The 18,936-nt window shown below is 49.4% G+C and overlaps 2 protein-coding genes across 7 annotated transcripts in view; one reads left to right on the top strand and one right to left on the bottom strand.

The window, feature by feature from the left end:
- KIF5A (kinesin family member 5A) overlaps positions 1-4,005 on the bottom strand; it is a 29,950-nt gene extending 25,945 nt beyond the window's left edge. Inside the window, exon 1 of the mRNA XM_027106778.1 lies at positions 1,294-4,005. Within this exon, the coding sequence (XP_026962579.1) occupies positions 1,294-1,422 (129 nt within the window). The 5' untranslated portion in view covers positions 1,423-4,005. The remainder of the gene's footprint in view (positions 1-1,293) is intronic.
- Positions 4,006-4,136: 131 nt separating this feature from the next.
- DCTN2 (dynactin subunit 2) lies at positions 4,137-18,794 on the top strand. Of its 6 annotated transcripts, none has more exons than XM_027106794.1 (15): positions 4,137-4,443; positions 5,342-5,410; positions 11,149-11,154; positions 13,839-13,935; positions 14,090-14,151; positions 14,484-14,582; positions 15,203-15,363; positions 15,555-15,705; positions 16,053-16,118; positions 16,334-16,372; positions 16,482-16,559; positions 16,649-16,720; positions 16,955-17,057; positions 17,174-17,265; positions 18,346-18,794. In XM_027106794.1, the coding sequence occupies exons 1-15, from the start codon at positions 4,408-4,410 to the stop codon at positions 18,430-18,432; spliced, it is 1,218 nt and encodes a 405-aa protein (XP_026962595.1). In that variant the 5' UTR covers positions 4,137-4,407; the 3' UTR covers positions 18,433-18,794. The 6 variants fall into 6 exon arrangements, with proteins under 6 accessions (XP_026962595.1, XP_026962597.1, XP_026962593.1 ...); XM_027106792.1 differs by having other exon boundaries at positions 4,291-4,443; positions 14,090-14,160; XM_027106796.1 differs by lacking the exon at positions 11,149-11,154.
- Positions 18,795-18,936: the final 142 nt, after the last annotated feature.

Raw genomic sequence — 18,936 nt, 5'->3', positions numbered from 1 at the left:
AGCATGCCCTGTGCCAAGCACTGTGGATCAAAGACACATAAGAAGTGCCCCTGACCTTGAGGATGGTCCTTATATGGGCCTCTCCCTTCTCAAACTGGCTACAGTTTCCTGGCCCAGCACCCCTTAAGCCTGACTCCCTATTGGACTGAACCCCAGATCTTTTCACCCCATAGCCTGACAGTCCCAACCAATCTAGGAAAGGAGGGGTAGGTGAGGAATTCCCTAGGAATTCCTTTGGAGCCATCACAGATAAAAGTCCAGAACAGAAAACCGTGGAGGCAATGTGATACAGAAGGAAAGACGTGAGCTTTGGAGTCACAGATTTAGGTTCAGATCCGTGAATTAACAGTGTGACCTTGAGAAAGTCATTCAACTTCTTTGGGCCTCAATTTCCTCATCTGTAAAGTGGAAATATTAATACCTTCTTCAGAGTGTTGTTTTGAAGATTAAATAATATATGTAGAGTAACAAGCACACAGTAAATACTAGTTCTCCTTCTTAACAAGGCCTCTTCCATGGGTAGGGGCTGTCATGATGAGGTAGAGGAGATGGTTTGCTACTTTTTATTGGATCATCAAGAGAAAGGATGAATACGCAACTACTTGTTAGGATCTCAGGGTTTGGTTATTTTTATTTGTTAGGGTGAGCTGAGGGGTCTGAAATCCTCCTCCTACTGTACCTGGGAGAGAAAGGCAGACATTTCCTTAGGACCCAGAGGCTCCCCCACCAAACTGGGTGTGGCACCAACATATTTCTTTCTCTGAAAACCCTTCATCAGACCTGTGCCCTCCCCGCAAGTCCAGGCTGTAACTACTTCAGGGAATGATGGAGGTCTTGATCCTAGAGTCCACTCTCATTTATACCTCCGCAGAGACCCTGGACTGCCCACCTCTCATCTAGCCCATCCACTAGTCTCCCCCTTCCTGGGAGGTGGGGGGTAGAGATCTGAGCCAATAACAAAGGGAAGATGCGCTTTCCCTAGGGAAGAAGGAAAACATCAGAAAAACATGGGACTGGCTCTAGGGGTGGGGACGCTGCAGAGCGCAGCAAAGGGGAATCCGGTCCCCTGATCGCGGGAAAGTAGCCCCCTCTCGCTCTGCAGAGACTCGGCCGCCGGCCTGGCCAGGCCACACCCAGCCATCCTGATGCAGGGAGAGGAGGGGCTGCGGCGAAAAGGATGGAGGATGAGCGGTGGAGAGAGGGCGCAGAGACAGGCAGGGGCTGAGGCTCGGCAGGGGAAAAGATTCAGCCTCCCGCCCCCTCTCCGAAATTCCCTCCAGGGGCGGCACTCACCCCAATAACGACGCTGTCGTCCCCTTGGAAAATGGGGATGAACTTGTCCCCCCGCAGAATCTCGGCCTGGTTTAGGGGCCGAAATCGGCAGAGCACCTTGATGCTACATTCGTTGTTGGTCTCGGCCATGGTGGTCGCCGGTGTGGGGCTGGGGCACTTCTTCTGCTGCAGGGGCGTATGTGCTCCGGGGGAGAGGGGCTCAGCTGAGGCCCAGGCGGAGGACAGGCGCTCGGTCTCTGGGGCTCAGAAAGGCGCGGCGGGCGCCTGGACGAAGGCTGGGGAACAGGGCCGAGGCGCGCTTCCTCGCTCCTGCGGCACCGGGATGCGGGAGACCTGGGCGTCTGGTCCTCTCTCGGCGCTCTGCCTCTCCGCCCCTTGCGCTGCAGCGCGGCGCTGCGGGCCTGGGCGGGGCGGCGATGGAGGAGCGGGGCGGGGCTTCCTTCGCTGGGGGATGCCACGCCGCGGCGCCCACCGCCGAACCGCGGCGCCTCTGCCCTTTTCTCGCCTCCTCTCCCCACCCCTAACCCTCGGAGAGTATCTGGTCCTCACCCCTTCCCCACCTCAGTCACTCACTGCGTCCCACCCCCTGCATCCCGGACCCGTCTGTCCCTCGCTCGGACTCCACCCTCCTGGAAGGGCTAAGGGATCCGAGGTGGGCCTGTCTACTGTCCGGGGAAGAGAGTCAATAGTGCTTACACCTTTATTCCAAGGCATCCTTCACCCCCATCACAATCCTCTCTCCAAAGTGGGAGCACACCTCTCCTCCCCTCTCCCCACAACCCTCGCAAAGATTCCCAGCCCACCACTCAGCCTTCAAGGGCAGCTGCCTGTACCCCTATGGAGGTGGGTGTCCAGGTCCCATTTTTTCAGAGAGGAGGGTCAAAGGAGGTCTGGGTCTTCCCTTCCCCTTCTACATCCAAAGGTGCACTCTACTCTCTCCCCAACATACACAATAGGTCCCCAGTTGGAAGGAAGAAAAACTCCTATTCTGGCCTATTAGAATTCAAAAGCAGGTAAAATTCTTATTTTTGCCTCATAGGTTGGGGCTGGGATGGAGGTGGGCAAGAGTAATTTTGCAAGAGAAAGGGAGTCAGAAAGCAGTGATGGAGGGGTGATGATGGCGGTGGGTAAGGCCAGAGGGGATTTGAGAAAGGACCTCTAGAGCAGACAACTGCATTTGGGCTTCAGGCAGGTTTAGGCACCTACGTGAGTGTTTCCTGTCTCAGTACTGTTGGACAGAGTCCCAACACACCAGCCCCTTTCTCAGGCCCTTCTTCTGTTTCTCTCCCTTCCCTGGGAAAAAAAGAGCCAAGGCTAGAGATTCTGTGTCCTTCCTCCCCTCAGGTCAGACTCCTGCTGCAGCCCCTGGACAGAACCACCTAGAAACTGGCCAGATAGATTTTTCTCCACGTCACAGGGCCTCTGCTGGCCAACAGAGTTAGACTGCAGGAGTTGAGGCTCTAGGCCAAGGGGAGGAGCAGGGTGATGGGAGAAGAAGGGAGGAGGGGATGGAGGTTCTGCCTGGTTCTGCCTAGCAATTGCCTGGTAAGTGTCTAGGGTCACTTAGATACTATACTATGAGGCAAGGAGGAGAGAAAGATGGCCTGGCCAGACAAGACCTAACCACTCGGAAGGCAGCTGAAGGGGTCTCCAAGTTGGACATATACCCCTAACTCACCTTGAATCTTAAGGAAACTGAAGGAAAAGGGTTCAGCATAAGAAGCTGGATGGGTAGGCAGTAGGACTATGGAGAAAGAGGCTTGGGGAGGAGCCAAGAGAGGACACATAGAATGACAATGAGTTCCTATAAACTCAGAAATATAGGCATTTCTTCAGTCACTTGGTCTGGCACTATTTCTAATTGTTGCAGCATCCTGCAAGCTCAGGAAATAGCCCAACCTCAGGCGCCCAAGGGTTCCAGGATGGCATCCTTAGTGAAGGAGTTTCAAAATGCTAGTCCATAGAGGGTCACTGGTCAGAGAAAAAAGTTCATGTGTATGCATCCCTCCCCCAAAAAGCCACCACACAATGTGGAATGTGGTTAAGTTTTTTTTAATAAAGCTGGATTTGTTGTTTCAAAGGACTTTTATTCTGAGAGTACTGTATGTCCTTCCATACTTTTCTACTAAGTAATGATGGTAATAGTAGAGAGTAGGTTTTTTTTTTTTAATGTACTTACTTGGCAAAATAAAAAGGTAGCAATACTATGCCTATCTTCAAAAAGGTTTTTTGTTGTTTTAATTGTATTGAACTGTGAAATTCAAAAGTCTGAAAACCATTAGTGAAGGGATTAAGAGCACAGAAGGTATTCAGACAGACATGGTGCTACCAAGTGCCTATTCTATTTGAGGTAGAATTGCCAGATTTGAAAAACAAAAACAGGAAGCCCAGTTAAATTTGAATTTCAGATGAAACACTAATAATTTGTGTGTGTTAGTATGTACCATACCGTATGGGACGTACTTATACTGAAAAGACTATTAGTTGTTTATCCGAAATTCACATTTAACTAGGTGCTCTGTATTTTACCTGACAGCCCTAACCTGAGAAGTTTACTTAACTTTCTCATTCCTAACATGACTAAATCTTTACTAAATTTTACTTGTTGTTATTGTTGTTTCGAAGCCCTGGCTGTGCCATAGCATGCCTAGTTGTGTTATTTTTACCTAGTCATTTAATTTCTGGGAGTCCAAATTTATTCGAGAAACAGGAATTATAAAAGCTCTTTCACAGACTCGACGTAAAAACGAAAGAAAATAAGTCGTACGAGGTAACTCCCAAGGCGCGTTATTGTCCGTCACCCGCCCAAGCCGGATCATCCAAGACTACATATCCCACAATCCTAGGCGACGCTTCCCCGCCACTACGTCATTCCCAGGTCTTGTTCTCGCCAATCCCTGTCACTCCAGGGGTGTGGTAGCGGGTTGTTCTCGCGACTTTTGCTTCACCCTTCCCCTGTACTACTCCTGTCGCGAGACTTCCTACTCCTCCGCCTCCTCCGCCGCTCCCTTTGCGGCCGCCTTATCCTGGACCCGGACCCAGCCTCTCCCCTACCCGAACACCGGCCCCGGCTCCACCGAGGCCCCGGTCCCCCAACCCCGCCTCGCCGCCGCCATGGCGGACCCTAAATACGCCGACCTTCCCGGCATTGTGAGTACACGGCCGGCCCTGGCTCCCCAAGACCGCGCCCCCGACCTCCTAAGGACCCCCAACAGACAGCAACCCGTGACCCTTCCCGCCTGAAACCCCTCCTCCGCCCCGAGGGCTCCCGCCGCTAGCTCCCCGACCGGCCGCTGCACCCTCCGGACTCCTTCTACCCGACTAGGCTGGGCCGTGGGACGGCCTACAAGGCCCCTTTCCGGCAGTCGCCGGTTTCTCGGGTCAGAAATCATCTCCAGGCACTTAGCACTGTGCTCGAGTGCTTCTGCCATCCGTGTCAACACCACCCGTGTCTCCCCAAATCTTCCCATGAGCCCCCCACCCCCTCCCGAGACACACATACCAGACCATTTGGTGATGGCCTTCACCCTGGCAAGAGTGACGAGGTTACCGTGACAGAATCCCTCTTGTGCCAGATGCAGAACTATGTCCTCTGGGGAACCTCCTTACCAAACCACCCCCGCACAGGCCGGCATGTACCCTCCCTTTGTGCTGCCCTGCCTGCATTCTCGGGGTGGGGGTTGGGATAGGACCTTGGGTACTAAGGTCCTGAGTCACTCTCAGCCCTTGTGCCAGGGTAGTGTGTACAGGGCCTAATGATAGCTCCTCTCCTCCTGACATGAGTGCCGAGGACCCGCCCCCCTTCAGATTCAGGGTGACATCTTTGTCATCACTTAACATTCACCATTAACCATCAGATGTCCCCACTGTTATCCCCACCCCTCTGAGACATGGGAACTGACAGGCAGGTCACGGGGCAGGTGAAAGAAGGGGCAGAATCGTGGCGTCACAGCCTGCTTTCTCTGTTAACTTGTTCAAATGGAGTGGGGTTAGGGGTGTTGGTGGATGCTGGGTAGTGAGGTTGGGTGGTCACTGCTTCTACCTGCAGGCCAGGAACGAGCCAGATGTTTATGAAACCAGCGACCTGCCTGAGGATGATCAAGCGGAGTTTGATGCGGTAAGACTGTGTGCTGCCTCAGGACTCCTCTGGACTCTGATCTCTCTCCCCCAGGCAGGCCCTTTCCCTTTTCTGGTGAGCCACCCACAGCAATAAGCGGGTATGCCAACCCAGCCTGGGTGGTATGTATGTCGCAGGCTTGCAAATGAGCAATGCCAGGAAGGAGAGTCAGGTCAGTGGAATTACAGCTAAGAGGCCTGGTACTTGGGCCTTTTAAATACAATTGGAATATCTTAAAACAGGTTGGGGGCTAGTGACTTAGTTAGGGCTCTAGGTACTAGTCCATGGTAATGATTCATGAATCTTGAGCACTTACAAACTGCTTGAGGTTAAGACCTAGGCCTTCTATTTCATAAAATATATTGCTCAGTACATGTTTGTTATTATCCTAACAAGAGCTAGACTTTGAAGTATTGAGGAATACTCTTTTATGTGAATATACAGTATCCATTGGCCAAGGAGCAGGAAAATGAATTCGAGATTTTAGGAAGATAAGGAACCTGGTTAGAGCGAAACAAATTTGAGGAAGCACATAAATCTTTCATATCAGCAGAGGAGAGGCCCTGGTAGCACTTTCAGATTCAAGAAGAACTCAAGGGGAAGGAATTAGTTATGGACACATTTTAACCATAAGGGAAACCACTTAGCATTATTTATTGAATGTGTTCATTCTCTGTTGATTTTTGTGCAATGCAGAGGAAGAAATGTCCCTGCCCTCAAAAATCACCCAGACTAATGGGGGCGTTAGGATACATGTAGGAAACATGAAAGAAAAAATTGAGTGAATGAAATCAACATAGTAAAAATTCTATATGTAAGTGCCAAGAGGAGCAAAGATCTGTTAACATGTCTTATAGGATGTGTTTTAGGTTCTGTAGTTTCCAAGGAGAGCTGGGCTAGGGTCACACTGATGGTGTGAGATCTCAATAAAGTTGTGACCAAGAGTCAGTGGGAACAGGCTCAGTATGTGTGTCTGTAAGTCCTGTGGTTATGTCTGTGGGGCTGGTTAGTTCTGGAGAATGCTGGTGGCTGGCTTATAATGTATGGCTTGGCGTACTCACTTATTCCTTATTTGATTTCCCCCATGTGGAAGTGGTTCCTACTTTGTGGGGAACACCTTCCCTGTCCCCTCTCAGAGTGGTGTGTTCCTTGTTGCTTCTGTACTTGCTGGCATGTCAGTCTGTCCCCCAAACTTGAGTATCTGGAGATAATGCAGATGTTGTCATTGCTCAGGACCTAGGTGTAGACCTGTCACTCTAAGAGGTATCTTATTAGGGAGCAGTCTCTGACCTCAAAGGGCAGGAGTATGTATACCGAGGACTCCATTCTACTACCATAGTTCAGAGACTGTTCAACTCTGGCCTAGGCCTCTGCCTAGAAAATATCAAGCCTTCATGGTGAGATAATGAGTGGAACTTTGTCCCTTTGTCGCTGGCTGTGATACAGACAGGTAATATAGCAGTCCCCTTTCCAAACGAAAAAATACATTGTAATTCTCCTTTTGAAGTTATGGGCTATCTCTTAATAAAAAGAACATGACCCTCATCCCAGGCATGGAAGAACTGAATGTGCATCCCTGATTGGCTGTTCCTCCCTGCTGAGCCTGAGCAGCCTATTTTAGTAGCATCTAGTGGGGTGGCTGATGGGGAGAGCACACCGTAAGTGTTCATTTCCTGCAGCATGTAGCCCAGAATGCCAGTATAGAAGTATATAGGAACTGGATGGTAAATACAAGAGGAGCTAAGTTGCCTCCATCACCTAAGGCTCAGCTAAATGACTCTCCATCACTAGGGAGGAGTAAATGGGGTGGGGAGACCTTCAGCTACTTCAAGAGCCCTGGCGGGAGTGGGAGAGGCCTGAGATGTTTCCTGATGTCAGCTAATGTCTCTGGCCCCTGCATGTCCCTGTGGGCCTTAGGAGGGCAGCTTTCAGGAAGTCAGCTGAGTAATGGTTCTGCCACTGCTCTTAATATTGACGTATATGTGCAACTTGAGGAGCAGTGGGTTGTACTTAGACAATCCAGAAACCTCATTTCTGTGAGGCCTGGATTCTCACTAGCAGCCTGTCCCCTTCTCACTTACCTTCCCAAGACCTAGTACAGGTGACAGTGCACATCACCAGTATTGTGGCTGAACCATGAGATTTCAGTCACCTTCTTCACTCCTGGCGAGAGCATGTTCTGCCTTAGTTTCCAGATTATTTTCAACTTTAATTTTATTAGTTTTTGAAGTAAGTAATATATGCACGTAGAACAAAAAGTGTCTCTTCCCACCGCTGCCTGCCACTGCGTAGTTCCACTCCCTGGAGACAGCCAGGACGACCGGCTTCGTATGGAACCTTTCAGGGCGGTCTCCAGATTTTTATTTAAAGAAATAGTCAAGGGGTATTGACCTTCACTGTCTTTTCACTTCCTTTCTCATTGCTCCACTGTGGAAGAAATTGGGCTGCTGAAGGAAATAATATCCTATAATAGCCCCTAAAGATTGTAATTGCTAGTTTAACTTAAACATTAAAGTTTGCGATTCCCATAGTGGGGAGGATGGGGGAGGAAAGTAGTAGAAGGTTTTATTTTTGGTAAACATAATCCTGATTTTCCTGCTATCCCTTCAAAACAATTTTAGCAGGAACTGAAATATTCTAAAGTGAATGGGCCAGAAAACCGCACAGTCTAGCTCTTAACTCCTCAATCTAGGAGGATCCCCTCTGCATTTCAGACACTCCTGGGTTGATTGGGGTGATGGGCTTTTGGAAACTTTTCTTAAAATGTCTTGTCAGGAAAGCTAATTCCCAATTGGAATTTCTTCCCCCCTGGGCCCACAACCTACCTTTGGGTCTGTGTGGCATTCTGCTCATGGCTTTTGAACTGCCGGAACAAGGGGAGTAAATTTAGAAAACTCACTAGAAATAGGATTTAGTCCCTCCCTTTATGCTGTAACTATCCCTGATGCATGTGAAAGGGAAAAAGTGACCTAGCCTTAGTTTGGTGGGTCTGTGGCAGAGGCTTCGGTTCTCCAAAGGGTAGATAATGCTGAAAACTCCACCAGCCTGAGATGTGAAATAGTAGATTCTTTTCCTTGCAGTTTAGGATATCACAGAGTATGCTTGATTGTGTTCATTGACTATTGGCGCACTTGAACTTATCTGAGTTTTTCCTAATGCTTCCCCCATCCTCCCTCCTCACCACCTTGCCTGGACACTAGTTTGCACAAGTAAGACCATTCGATGCTTCTTCTCTGCATGTTTTTTCATTTGCCATCTCGCATGCAATGCTCTGTCACTGTGCTATTGTTGCAGCTAATTGTTTTAAATTCTAATGCATCTCTAGCTGGATCACTAAGGGGCCTGCTGGCCTCATGGTTAAAGATCCTTAATCAAGGTTTAGAAGCACAGCTATGATTCATGGATCATTGTCTCTTCCCCTTGTGAGGTGTGCAGAATACAACTGTCCAATGGAGGATGGGATAGAAGCATGGAGACTAAGACTGCTTCTGGACATAAGGCATTTAAGAGCTGGAGTTGGAAGGGGGTTGCCTTTCTCCTCCACAGACTGAAATGGAGTTAAGAGAAAGGGAGTGACTTTTAGCCATTCTGGACAAGGGTGGAGAACAAGGGGGACAGCAACAGTCCTCACTTCTTGACTGTATGTGGATTATACCTGGTAAAAACCTCATTTTAATATTCCCCTATGCTAAGCCTTTAGAGAAAAGTAAATGGGATAGGAAAGGGGTGTTATATACATTTTTAAGGTACTAGCTTGGGTTCTTTGTGCTTTCGTGAGTCTTTCTGTTTCTGTACCCTTCCTTTAGAAATGGTTGGATGGTCAGCACTATGTTGGTCCATCCTGGACAGTTTTATTCTACAGCACTATCCATCTTCCTTGTCATCATGGTTCCGAAGTGCCCCTGGCTGCGGTGTTGGCACAGAGCCTAACAGGCTCAGAGAGCAGCAGTGACCTCTTCCCGTGTCTGATCTGGAACCTCAGGTCTTGCCCTCTGAGGCATAGCCACTTAGCCAAACAACCCTGGGGCGTCTGGGAGGTTATTAGTGAGAGGGACTGAGAGTCCTGTACCAGGTAAACTGGTACCTGGGATCAGGGCACTTAGAATTTTCTAATCAAGTTGGCTGGTGTAATAGGTTCCCATGGTGACTATTACTACTCCAGGTTACAGAAATTATCCCTAAAATCTCATTTCCCAACCCACGCATAGGTCAGACCTGGAGGTGGTATATACTATTTACAAACAAATATACCACTTTTCCTTTTTTTGATTTTCTTTCCTCCCCCATTCTGCTTGTTCCTGATGATTTGAACTTGAACTTATGGCCCATTGTCCTCTCTTTATCCTTGAGTTTTTCTCAAGCTGGTTTTAGCTTGGTGAGGCAAGTAAGAGAAAGGTATAGTGTGTGTGCCTCCCCTTGTGTGTTTGCATGTGTGCACCTGTGAGTGCTTACACCCACTCTGCAGAGACATCCCAGCCTAGACCACAGGACCTGGATCCACCTCTACCCTGAGCTGAAAGAGGAGTCTCGGCTGGGCTGGACTCTGGCATGAGACGGGAATGGCGAGGTTGAAGTTCAGATGTATCTAGCTGAAATCTCTGGGAGAGGATGCAGTTGTTTTTGTCCCATCATGTGTTTTCATATACATATAACCATCCTCGACTTCCCACACTTCTGTCTGCCCATCAGTAGAGATCCTGGAAAGGCTGTGCATACAGCTGGATTTCCTCTCCTGGCAGTTCTTTACCAGTCTTGCCTGGAAGTGGAGCCTTGTCTACGTGGCCTGAACTAAAATACAGCCTCTTTGAAATACTCTCACCTTTCCCCCTTGTGTACCCTCCAACCCCTGTGAACCTTGTGAACAGAGGGTTGAAGAAATATGTTCTGCACATGTCTGGTAGCTGTGAATCTTGGTGTCTTTTGGACTCTTTGTGCTAGCACGTCATGGCAGAATTGCTCTGGATCCCTCAGAGCTGTAGGGTGAGTTCCCAACCACTCAAGATGGATGTAAATAATACACCAGACTACGCAAGGGACCAGGATTTGCCCTGCCTCTCCTCTGGCAACAGAGAATGAGGATGGGGCTTCAATTAGGTACTTCGGATTTCCTTAAACTCACCATCTGTACCTGACATATTCTGTTCTGCTTAACATAAAGTCATATCAAACCACCCACATGAGCACCCTCATTATGACTGATTCTGCCATCCAAATGCCTAATTCTTCAAAACTAGAGAAACCGAGAGATAAGACTTGAGCCATGAATGCCCCCTTGAGAATCATGGACCTTCAATCAGCTACACGTTCTCAGAATGTCTTCACAGCCTGTGCTTCACATTCTGCCATTTCTACAGCTTCCCCTCCATCTCAGCCTTCTCTCCCCCCACTGTCCTCTTCCATGCCACCAGCTTGCAACATCTAACTACTAGTTCTCAGATGATCCTGAATTGCTGCTGTTAATGGCAAAGCTTCATGACATCCTCACCATCAGAGAGGAAAGGGTCCCAAGCTCTTCTTTCTCTTGGGGTATGTGGTGACCCCAGCTGAAATTTCTTGGCCCCAAAATTTTGCTAGGCTCCCCTGGGCCCTGTGGTGCAGTATGTTTGAAGACTATCATGTAGTGCATGTGACAATTTGCTAATAACAATTTTGTCTTTTTTTTCCCTCCCTCACCCCCATGTCCCCACTCCCTTTCCTTTTAACTCTTTTGATTTTCTCACCTCTGGGGAAACCACAAGGAGCTGGTAAGAAGCCTGACCTTTCATGTGCTTTTTAACGGGGTGTGCTATGATGGGCAGTTGTTTCCCTGTCCTTTTATCTCTACTAAATCTTTTGTCCCTCTATTCAGCCCCAGCCCCAGCTGACCTTTTCCCATCTCACGAATCACTGTAATGACATTACCTTCAGCCCATGCCCCCAGATCTCCGAGTCACTGGCGGAGTAGGTGCCACCGGAGGGCTAAAGTATGCTGTCGACCTGAGTCTCCGGGGCCACACCCTCGGAGAGGCTCCAAGAGGATGCCAGCGTCGGGCAGCCCTTCTGCCTCAGGATGTGCTCCTGCAGCAGGAATAGTGAGATGAAAGCACTGACCATCCCTCCTACCATCCCAGAACCTCTGAGACTCATGCTCTGTTTGTTGACCCTTTCTTATTCCACACCTTCCCTATTTAGGAAAGCAGGTTCTCATCTGCATAGTGCCTGGCTTACAATAAGGGCTTAACAAAATGGTAGCTGTGATTAATTTCTTTCCTTGGTCTGTAGACTCTGCCTCCCAAAGAGGTTTTTTTTTCTACTTCATTGGCCTTGATCGGGGCACTCACAGGAGGAGAGGCATATTCTTGAGGGGGAACTTGAGAGAGGGTGATGTTCTTTCCCGAACATGAGTCCTTCTCCTGGACATGAGTCCTTCTCAGACAAACACTTTTTAGAGGCCAGAGACCACACAATTATTTGGCCAGTGTGTGCTCTGGCCATAACATTTCAGAGAAAATTAAGGAGAGAATAATTTAGGACTCAGTTGTTTCTTCCCCTAGGCACTTGCATATGGGACATTGAACCCTTTTATTTTCCCTTAATCTTTAGCTCTTGCCCCTCTGCCTAGCACTTCCCTGAAGAAGAGGTAAAGGTCGAAGTTGATATTTTCTCCTTACCCCCCTCCTCCCTATTTATAAAGCTGCCACTCACACTGGTTCCTTTTGTAATAGCAGAGCAGAGATGAAGGATGGAGCTTGTGTCTGCTGCTCTTTCTCCATGTCTCTCCATCATAACTGCTCCCCCACCAATCAACCCCTACTACACACACACAGACAGAGACTCTCAGTCGTGGATACATATTAGAATGACCTGGGTAGCTTTTAAACTGGCCCACTACCCTGGCCCTACCCCAGAACAATTAAATCAGAATCTACAGAGGTGAACCCAGGCCTCTCCCCCGCCCCCCGCCCCTTTTCTAAGTGATTCTGTTGTGCAGCCAGGGTTGAGAATCATTGCTCTGGCTAAAGGAGGGAAGACTCTCTTTACTTTCTTCCTGTGGAAGGTGGAGATGTCCACCCCAACAGAAAAGGATTTCTGGTCTCCTTCCACTTCCTTCAGTAACGTAATGAGACCTGTCGGACTGCTGACAATTGAAGGAGAGACATGCAGTCTGGAGGGCATGGTCTTGGTGCAGTTATTAGAATCTGAACAGCTAATAGATACCTAGTAAGGAGGGAACCTTTCTGCATCAATTTTTAGGGTGAAATCTCTTTCACTTTCTTTACCACCTCCCCTCTTTATGGAAGAGCTTCAGTGCTTGAGAAACAGCAGAAGGGTCAGGGAGAAGAGGCAGGTACTGCAGCTTCTCTGAAAAGATCCGGGCTATCTCCATTTCAGGACTTAAACGTGGCCTTTGCCCATGGGTACTCTTGGCAAACAGATACAGCTTATGCTTGTTGCTTCTAAGATGTCCCTTAAAAAATAATACAGTGGGCTTCCCTGGTGGCGCAGTAGTTGAGAGTCCGCCTGCCGATGCAGGGGACACGGGTTTGTGCCCTGGTCCAGGAAGATCCCACATGCTGCGGAGCGGCTGGGCCCGTGAGCCATGGCCGCTGAGCCTGCGCATCTGGAGCCTGTGCTCCACAACGGGAGAGGCCACAACCGTGAGAGGCCCGCGTACCGCAAATAATAATAATAATACAGCAAGGAACTTCCCTGGCACTCTAGTGGTTAAGACTCCACGCTTCCAACGCAGGGGACATGGGTTCGATCCCTGGTTGGGGGACTAAGATCCCATGTGCCGCGCGGCGCGGCCAAAAAATTAAAAAGCATTTGCCTCTTCTCTGTATCCCCTGAATTCCCTGACTTCACGGCAGCCTGGAAACAAGGCTTCTGGTCAGGCCTTCTGCCAACCTTCCCTTTGTATCTAAGAGCTGGTATCTTCCCTTCAGCAGCTATGAAAGTCCTGATATTCACTCTCAGAGTTAGTAGCTTGATTGTCTTCTCTTTCCCTCCAGCAAGGATGGGAAGTTAGCTTGAAAATAGACTTCCTCAGCAGCAAGGAAATTTACTTTTAGGAGGGGGAGGTTGAAAGAAGTCAAGTTGATTTCTTGCCCTGAATGCATGGTGTGTGCCAGATAACTGGGAGGGCCCAGTTGGATTGGGGAAGGGGAGGGGATAGGGAGGCTTATGTACAGAATGGGCGGGGAGGTTATGCTGCCTCTGTTCCCAGTTGAATCAGGGTGTTAATATTTATACAACTGAGACTCCAAATTTACCAGGAAGCTTTCATTTCCTAGGTTGAACCTGGGTCTGTAGCTTGGAATGGAGCCGCCCTTCTTTCCCCTTGGGAAAGTACAGCCCAGTCTCCCAGTGGCTTGGGGATTTTGTGGGGTCGGGGAAGTTCGAGGGTGGGAATGAGTCTGCCCCTGGTCTGAACTACCTGTTCCTGCAGGAGGAGCTGACGAGTACAAGTGTGGAGCACATCATTGTCAATCCCAATGCTGCCTACGACAAGTTCAAAGACAAGAGAGTGGGAACAAAGGGACTTGGTGAGACCCGGTTGGAAATTGGATGGGGAAGCCTGACCTCAGGCCTTACTGACTTTTGCTTTGGGCTGTCTTATGGAAGCCCTCACAGTCATCTGAGACCATGACTGCCGTGTGTCTTGATCAGGCCCTCAATTCCGTCTTCTTTTCTTGGCAGATTTCTCAGATCGAATTGGAAAAACCAAAAGAACGGGATATGAATCTGGAGAATACGAGATGGTTTGTTGTGTGTGTGTTGATGGGAATGGTGCAGCAGTCCTACCCAGCGGGCATTTAGGAGAGAGATCAAGGGACATAGTTGGGATTCCAAGTTTCTCTGTGGCTGGGGGCCCTGAGGAGGCCAGCAGGATGCAGTTGAGGATGCTTTGTCCCCCTGCTCTTTGCTCTGGAGCGTCTCCAGGCCTCCAGCCATCTCCAGTCCTCCTGGACTAGGATGGCGTGGATTCTGAGTTGGGCATGATACACTTACAAACTAGGCCTGGGGTTTGGACCAATTCTTGAGGTTCCCTCTACTGGGAGATGTAACATCACCATCTGTGCTTGCTCTCTAGCTTGGAGAGGGTCTGGGAGTGAAGGAGACACCCCAGCAAAAGTACCAGAGACTGCTGCATGAGGTCCAAGAGCTGACGACTGAAGTTGAGAAAATCAAGGTAACTATAAACTCTCTTCTCCCCTCTCTGCTATGACTTATGTAGCAGAGGAAGACCTCCCAGCAAGAGGAGAAAGCTTCCCTAAGCTCCTGGATAAGGGGCTGAGGTTTTCAGAGTTTAGAAATGCACATGAATTTATATTCGGTACTATAGGTGGGTAAGGACCATCCCAGTGAGTTTCAGCCACAGCTATTTTTTTTAATATAAATTTATTTTTATTTATTTATTTTTGGCTGCGTTGGGTCTTCGTTGCTGCACACAGGCTTTCTCTAGTTACAGTGAGCAGGGGCTACCCTTCGTTGCGGTGTGCAGGCTTCTCATTGAGGTGGCTTCTCTTGTTGCGGAGCATGGGCTCTAGGTGCCCAGGCTTCAGTAGTTGTGGCTCGTGGGCTCTAGAGCACAGGCTCAGTAGTTGTGGCGCATGGGCTTAGTTGCTCCGCGGCATGTGGGATCTCCCTGGACCAGGGCTCGAACCTGGATCCCCTGCATTGGCAGGCGGATTCTTAACCACTGCACCACCAGGGAAGTCCTCAGCCGCAGCTATTTTTAAGGGTCTTGATCTATTTTTTTTCCTTGACTCACTCTTGCCACCCCTCACTGTCTGTTTGTTTTCATACCAGACGACAGTGAAGGAGTCAGCCACTGAGGAGAAGCTGACCCCCGTGGTGCTGGCCAAACAGCTGGCAGCCCTGAAGCAGCAGCTGGTTGCTTCCCATCTGGAGAAGCTGCTGGGACCAGATGCCGCAATCAACCTTACTGACCCCGATGGAGCTCTGGCTAAGTGGGTGCCAGACTTCGTTGGGAAATCATTGGTGACTGGGGTGTAGAGGGACTCAGCCAGGTACTGACAGGGATACGAAGGGGAGAAGTGGCCTAGCTGTTCCTTAATGCTGACTGTGAGGCAGAAACGAGAGTGACTGGGCTGACCCACATCCTTCAAGTTATGACATTGTTTCTGGTTTCCTGACCTAGGCGCCTACTGCTGCAGCTGGAAGCAACAAAGAACAGCAAAGGGACTGGTTCAGGGGGAAAGACCACTAGTGGGACACCCCCAGATAGCAGCCTTGTCACTTATGAACTACATTCTCGGCCTGAGCAGGACAAGTTCTCTCAAGCTGCCAAAGTATGTATGTATGTATGTGTGTATGTATGTATGTATGTAATTGTTGGTTGAGGGGCCAGGGAGATGTGGCTCTAGAGACTTGCCTCCCTCCCTCCAAGGGATCACATCTGGGGAGAGGGTGCTGGGAATGCTTGATTCCTCTTGATGTCTCATTCTCCTTGTTTGCCTCACCATCTACTTTCAGTGAAGACTTTGACTAGGGATGTGTTCCAGGGAAAGAAGTCCCTTGGCAGAGCGGTGGGGAGAGGGTAGGGGAGTGGTAAGCAGACAAGCAAAGAGCAGGATCTTACCTCCCACTGCAGCAGCAGGGAGGTGGATGGCAAATCTCCCCTCCTTCCTCCCCCTAGGTGGCAGAACTCGAGAAGCGCCTGGCGGAGCTGGAAGCAGCTGTACGCTGTGATCAGGATGCTCAGGTCAGGTGCTCTCCTATACTTAGTCTAACCCGCATATCCTGCGCCCTGAGCCCTGAGGTCCACAGCATTCCACAGAATCCTGGGAGGAGTCAGGAAAGGGCTCCAGTTACAGGATCAGCCAGGGGTTGCCCGCTAGAACCAGAAAGGATGGGAGAAGGTGGTAATCGCATGGAGAGATAAGAACCACTGACTTCTTTCCTGCTTTTCCCCATCAGAATCCCCTTTCTGCAGGTCTGCAGGGAGCCTGCCTTATGGTGAGTGTAAAAGGAACTGGAGTGTTTGGATTACAGAGGGGATATCGGGATTGGGTTTTCTAGTCTGATTCTTCCCCTTCATGAAGCTTGTCCTAAATCCCGCCCCCAGGAGACTGTAGAGCTGTTGCAAGCAAAGGTGAGCGCCCTGGACCTTGCAGTTCTGGACCAAGTGGAGGCTCGGCTACAGGTATTAAGTGGGGGGCAAATTGGATTACAGGTAGCTTGGGACTCTGGAAGCCCTAGATGCCCTATAAACCTTAAAACCTGTGCTTTCAGAGTGTCCTGGGAAAAGTGAATGAGATTGCCAAGCATAAAGCTTCTGTAGAGGATGCAGATGCACAAAGCAAGGTCAGGAATTACCTTTCCTCCATCTTCATACCCATTCCTGCTTCCTTATGTACTCTTCTGGTGGTTAAGAGCAAAGCATGAGAGCACTGAATCCTCAGGTCCCTGTCTTCATATGCTCTTAATAGCTGAGAAAAGGCAGTGCTTCCCTCTTGCCCCACCAAGTTGACCTTTCCCACCCTAGTGAATGGTCAGTGTGTACTTCGCTGAAGGTTGGCCACTGTCTTGTCCGTCCAGGTGCACCAGCTGTATGAAACCATACAGCGCTGGAGCCCCCTCGCCTCCACCCTTCCTGAGCTGGTGCAGAGACTTGTCACCATCAGGCAGCTGCATGAACAAGGTGGGAGGCCAGCTGCCAGGGATGCTAAGAGGAATTAGAAAGTGGGCAGCTTTCGTTCCCTTCCCTCTGGTCTTGGATTCTAACGCCACACATACCGTTCTGACCTTCTTTCATAGCCGTGCAGTTTGGTCAGCTTATGACACACTTGGATACAACACAGCAGATGATCGCTTGTTCCCTCAAGGACAGCGCCACCCTCTTGACCCAGGTGTGTGCCCCTTTACTGGTCAGCTACTTCCCTTCCCCAGCACACACAGGCTAGGTTCTCCAGCTTCATCTCCATAGGGTTCTGCCTTAGCCCATTTGGTGGCATGGTGGTATGGCAGGGGCGTGGTTTGAGTCTCTATACTGTTTCTCAGTGGTTGTGGGACGTTTGACAACTTATTTAATCTATGAACCTCCATCTTACCATCTGGAAACTTAAACCTACCTCAGACTTTTATGGATTAGGTGAAATAATATGAGTGAATTGTTAAGAGTTCAGTAAACCTCAGTTTTTCCTATAAAACCTACCCCTTCACTCTGTAGTCACAGCTTAGTTTTACCCGCCCTGGGTCCTCAACCAGATGCTTCTGGGCACAGCACATCGGATAGAACATGGGCTTTGAAATCAGGAGCTGGGCTCCCACCTGATTCTGCCACTTCCTTCCTGATGCTGGGCAGTGAGCCTCGCCTCTTCCTTCATTCTCTTAGCAGTGCCCAGCACATAGCGAGTCCTCGGTTTCTGTTGGGGGCACTGTTCTCAGAGCTGGGAGAAGCACTAAAGTTGTCTTGTATCGTAGGACCATCAAGATAAATTAAAGTGCTTGGTATATGTTCTTCCTCCAGAGCAGTTTTCTAAAACTGGACCTGTGAAACCCTCATGTCAACAAAATCTTACTTGTTCCTCATTACATAAAACAGATAAAAGAGCTGTTCTGGTTAAAGTCAGGATGGGAATTCTTAAGAAGCCTGCCTGCTTGGCAGACCCTGTGCTAGGTCCACGGTATTCCAGGGCAGCCTGGAAACTGGTGCAATAACCTTCCCGCTCTGGGGCCCATCAACTTGTTTCCGTTTCTTTTTTCTTTTTTTTTAATTTGGCCACACCGTGTGGCTTGTGGGATCTTAGTTCCCCAACCAGGGATCAAACCGGGGCCCTGGCAGTGAAAGTGCTGAGTCCTAACCACTGGACCACCAGGGAATCCCCCTCCATATCTTTTTTGCCTTCTGTAAGAGAATTTCTTTAGGTCCTCATTCAGGTAAGCACCCGAACCTGACAAAGAGTAAAATAGCTCTGTCACTTTTCTAGGTGCAGACAACGATGCGTGATAACCTGTCCACAGTTGAGCGGAACTTTGCCAACATTGATGAACGGATGAAGAAACTGGGAAAGTGAGCACCTTTGGGAGATGGAGAACAGGGGTAATCCCTACCCCTTTGAACTCCGTTAACACCTTACACAGGGTTTCCCCTTAATCATAACTCTCACATCCCATCTGACACTGGGGGCAAGGGGTTCTTCTTGCATGTGGGGCTTACACCCCTCCTCTGAAGAGCAGTGGAACCTGGGGGATATTAGATGGTGGTCTCCCCTCAGGCCACGGGGATGAGGACGTGGGCCCAGCCACATGCCAGCTCCTGTCCAATACTGCTTTGCCTGGTGTGGGGAAGGATTGGATCCTGTCCTCCAGCACAGCTTCTGTGACTGATTGTAATACTGTACAACTGTTTCTGACCATTAAATGCTGTTGTACTCTGTGTGGCCTCTGCTGTTTCCTGGGGAAGAGGCAGCACTAGAGAGAGAGACATTCACAGTGTAATAGACAGTCTAAGCCACTCTGTACTACAAGAGAAGGATTTAAATTGTAACCTGTTCTTACAAAAGAACTAAGGAAAAAAT

This window comes from Aethalodelphis obliquidens, unplaced genomic scaffold, assembly GCF_003676395.1.
Source record: "Aethalodelphis obliquidens isolate GAN/ISIS:26980383/991018 unplaced genomic scaffold, ASM367639v1 scaffold8, whole genome shotgun sequence".
Classification (NCBI taxonomy): domain Eukaryota; kingdom Metazoa; phylum Chordata; class Mammalia; order Artiodactyla; family Delphinidae; genus Aethalodelphis; species Aethalodelphis obliquidens.
This window is presented reverse-complemented; position numbering and strand designations above follow the sequence as displayed.